The 4,679-nt window shown below is 40.5% G+C and overlaps 1 protein-coding gene across 1 annotated transcript in view; it reads right to left on the bottom strand.

The window, feature by feature from the left end:
- Positions 1–80: 80 nt before the first annotated feature.
- LOC107578111 (filensin-like) overlaps positions 81–4,679 on the bottom strand; it is a gene marked incomplete at its 5' end in the record, with an annotated part of 6,057 nt that continues 1,458 nt past the window's right edge. The window contains one exon of the mRNA XM_016264099.1: positions 81–1,938. Within this exon, the coding sequence (XP_016119585.1) occupies positions 1,007–1,938 (932 nt within the window). The remainder of the gene's footprint in view (positions 1,939–4,679) is intronic.

Genomic DNA, 4,679 nt, shown 5'->3' with positions numbered 1-4,679 from the left:
GATCGGTCACCCCGCTTTGTTCCAGGACCTCGCTATTTACAAATTAAGCACTACCGATTACAATACACAGAAAACACAAATTGAGATTTTTTTGGTTTGATGTTTATTTGAGTCGCAGTTACACATCAAGACTGTGGTGGGCAATGCTGGTGTCTTAAATTGAACAAAATAATAGCAAATAAAACTAAACATTTGCTTTGGTTTGACCTGAGGTTAAGGGCGAGAGAGGGTGATACTCTACATGTTAATTGGGGTGGCTGTATGGCTCTATTCCACAACCTAGGGAACTGCCTACCTAGGCAGCATTTTAAGGTATCATAGGTGTACTCCCGATGATAAGGCTGTTCCAAAAGGTAGGCAGCTTTTGTTTCACTGCCTCCTACGATACCGAGACGTGGAAAAATTCTAAGGCAGCATTGCAAGTATCTTTTGCAGAGAAGGCACTCCCAGAGTAAGAATATCCATCCAAGATGGCAGACGAAGCAAAAGAAAATGCAGAATATAAAATATAAAACTGAAAAATGTACCATTTGTATGCTTTCTCTTTTTATGATTATAAATTTATGAACACACTTCGTTAGCTTAGCAACATGGTAACACCAAACTCTTTGGAAACCATTTGTTGAACAGAGATTCCCCAAGTGCACTTTGTAAGTAGCTCTAGGTAGAATGTTCCAAATCAATTGCTTAAGAAGTTCAGTTTCAGTAAGGATGGTGCCCTAGAAGGCTCACTAGGTTTTGGAATAGAGTCTGTGAATCCAATTAAAACTGGCAGTTAATGTTTTCTGTGTCAAGGTTCTCAGTTACAAAATTTATTTTTGTGTGAGGGGGGAATATGAGGCATTTAATTTTTGGCTTCCCAAGTTTTCAGATAGTAAAGGCCAAAGGCAATGGTGCAAGAAGTTAACAGCGCAGCACTAAGAATCTCGTCAATAGCAGGTAGGAGGCAAAACTGGAGCAGGTCCGAGGCAGAAATGGATAGAACGTGCGGAATGTTTGAAAGGTTTCAAGAGGATCTATCGGCGTGTTTCTTTCTGCTGGTCTTCTCAATCATGGTCTCCACCACTGTGGTTGTCTCTTCATAGCCCTTCACTTTTTTGTCATGTGAGAGCTTCTCCACCGACTCCACTACTTCTACCTTCTCGTAAGTCATGGAGTCAGGAGGGATGGAACTGGGCGATGGCATGGGTGGAGGGTGTTGGAAGCTGCTGGGATCGTCCGAGGTCTTGCCCTTGCCGCCACGTTGGGGTGAGGGCTGCCTGGGGCCTGGCGGAGGGCTGGGGCCTTTGTCGTCATGAGGGCCTGGCGGTGGGCTGGGGCTCGGTTCTGGTTCTTTCATCTTTGGATGAGGCTCTCCACTTTTGGATTTTGCCCTCTCCCCATTTCCACCCTCCTTCCTACCTCCATCGTCTTTTCCCGTTTCTGGTTCTGAAGGTGTGGAAGGGGTTAAGGGTGTTGGTCCAGAAGGGGTGCTCGGGACAGGTGAAGGTGTACCTCTCCAGTATGGATCATAAGGCATCATGCCATCTTGGATTGTGACGTAGACGTGACTAGCAGAAGGAGTGGTTGAAAAGAAGCAGGGGTCCAGGTAGCTAGAGTCACCTGTCACTAGTACATAGCGTCCCCTGGTGAAGAAGTCAGCGATCGGCTCTGGCCTCTGTACCCGCCTCATGCGGTCGCGTATGATGTTACAGAGTGTGTCAAAGGCTTTGCTGATCTGGGCACCATCAGGCACATCCTCACGAAGAACATGCTCCTCGCTTCCCACCCCCTGCTCCTCCATCAGTCCTTTTTCGTCCTCTTCAAATTCTTCGGCTGGCTTATCCTCAAGTCGACTAGGTCCTTTGGATGTGATCTCTTTCTTTTTAAACACTTTCTTAGCCAAGTACTTCTGACGAGGTTTTACGTTGGTGATGTCTTGGATGACTTGGGTGATATCTAAAAAGCAGATAACAGACAAGCTTTTAAAGAAATGTGGGCATAACATTGTTGTGTTGTAAATAAAGAATTTCCAAAATATGCTCTGGCCAAGGCATGAAACATACTCTAAAATGATTGACGCTGCAAAAATATGAAGTGTAGCTACAAAGCATGCATTATATTCTCAACTGCCTAAATGGGCAACTCTAGCGGGCATTCATGTAAACTTCTACAGCCAATTTTTGGCACAGATATTTGTAGTTGCCACTGCGGCACAGAGTGCTCACAAGTATGCTCAATGTGTCGACTATGTGCTTGCAATGCACTGATGAAATGTAATTTCCTGGAACTGGCTTTTGTAAGTCAAGGGGTGTTCTCAGCCACAAATTTCACACCCATGAACTGCCCACTCTCCTATCACTGAATGTCGGGCCCTGTCCCAAATGGCACACTTCATGTAAACTTGCATAGGGTGTCCATTCATCATTTTAGAGTTCAGAAGTGTGCTTGTGAGTGCCCCCTTTGCGGCTGGTTGTTATGTGCCCTTGATGTGCACTTCTGCCGAAACTGCAATGAGGCAAGCTTGCAGCACTACATCGCCACAGTGCAAACTCAGAGGAAGACCTCAAGGGTTTGGTGTGCCATTTGGGACAGGGCCTCAGATGCATATAGCACACTAAACATAAGGCAGAACTCTAAATCAAACTGGCTGACTTCTATAGGTGCTCCAGGAACCCATTGTGTGGCAAACTTTACGGTCCAGCAGGAAACAAAAGCTGTGTTTACAAGTTCCAGGACTGCAGCAATGAGAGCTTCAGAGGAGCAACTAAATGCTGCATTTAAAAAGTTTGTGAAGTTCCCAACTCTTTAAAAGACATTGAAATGTTTTGTTTGAAGTACTTTCATTTAAATTTAAAAGACGTGTTTACATTTACCCAAGGTATACAAGAAAAGTATAATTTTCCAAGCTTGGCCTACCCTTTGGATTCCCAAGTGATTTCATTTAACTAGTCCTCTCAAACTAGTTAGAAGATCAGGTGAAGCACCTCAATGAGAAGCAAATATCTTCGGCATATGCAGGTAAACAAGAAAGTACTGACAGTCTATACAGCTTGCCAGTCTATCATTCTTTATCATTTTATACTCTGCCTTATGGCAACAGACAAAGTCTGGCTACATTAGACGTTTACAGTGAACTAACGGGATGGAAATTGATATTGATGACATAGGGCAAATCTATACTTCATTACCAATATTTACATAACATCTTTTGTTTCAAAAATTTCATTAGAGGAAGGAAACATGTTAGAAACATATGAAATATTTCTAAACTAACTGGCTTTTTTCTATTTTAGAACGTTAATATATATATATTAGGGGTGTAGCGGTTCGCAAAAATCACGGTTTGGTTCAATACGATACAGTGGTGTCACTGTTTCGATACAGCAAAAAGAAAGAAATGCCAGAGAAATTTCCTTGATTTTTACAAATTGCTTAATTTATTAAAACAAATTTTTTACTCTGAACAATGATGGAGCTATACTTGGCCCATCTTCTGGGGTGTCTTCTTAGCAGCATATAAAACAAAAACAGCTCCGGTTTGAAGTATTCCAGCTGATGTAGCCTATTGTCATGTAGCAGATTAATCTTTTCCAATAAGTGTAAATAGATTTTTACCTTTTATGGGCGTTTTTTACCTTTATAAAGTTTTTTTTTTATGTGCATCACCTTTTGAGTCTTTTTTCTCTCTTTCATTTAATAAGCCAATAAGACATCTGGGCTGTTGCCGAGCAAATGGAGTCAGTATTGACTAAATTCATCTTTGCAATGCAGAGGAAACACAGAGGTTGCATCTGAATGGCATTTAGATGCTTTCACACACTGTTTAATGCAGCTCAGAGAGACATGTAATGCTTTAACCTGCCGTTACAAATGCATAAATAATGTTTTGATATTTTAAACATTAAACGTTGACAACTGATGTTTGAAATTAATAAAAAAACTTAAAAGATCATTTAAATGTGAAATTAAAAACGCCAGCAGGTGGCAGCAAGTCACTGTTAATAAGTGAGTCATTGCGACTGAACCGAATCATTTAAAGGTTGATTCATTCAGGAACGAAACACCATGTTGCTAAGAGACTGTGTTTGGATTTATTTTTGTTGGCGAAATTTAGCAAAAACAGGCAATATGGTGTCTAAAACGTAAGTCTATTAATTAACTTCTTGTTTATTGAACTGTTGTAAAAATCATTTGTAATCATGCTGATATTTGGAGAGAGAAAAAACAGCACTATTCGTGTGATATTGATTAACTATATGAAGTTATGTACATTTCTGTCCCCATATCTTGAATTTTGTGATCATTCTAAATGCATTTTAATAGACTGAATTATGCAGTGAAAGAACACTCTCTCTATGCGCATGTGCACTAATCTAACCTAATAGAATAATATGCTGTAATAGGAGGATTAGTCCAACGAATCGTTCGGTTTGTAATGAGTACTGAACCAAAAGCCTCGTACCGAACGGTTCAATACGAATATGTGTATCGTTACACCCCTAATATATATATATAAAGATTATAACAAGATTATAATTTAAGCCAATATAAAAAGACAAATATACTGGACAAACCTAAACTATTTTCTTTCTTTTTAGGAAACGTTTTGTGGCTCTCAACAAACAGCAGTTACTCGCTACGATTCCATGAGTGCAGACATAAAGGTCTTAGTCATTTATCATTGTTAACAGGGCCAA

The sequence above is a fragment of the Sinocyclocheilus grahami genome, unplaced genomic scaffold (assembly GCF_001515645.1).
Source record: "Sinocyclocheilus grahami isolate Dianchi unplaced genomic scaffold, SAMN03320097.WGS_v1.1 scaffold8854.1, whole genome shotgun sequence".
Taxonomy (NCBI): domain Eukaryota; kingdom Metazoa; phylum Chordata; class Actinopteri; order Cypriniformes; family Cyprinidae; genus Sinocyclocheilus; species Sinocyclocheilus grahami.
This window is presented reverse-complemented; position numbering and strand designations above follow the sequence as displayed.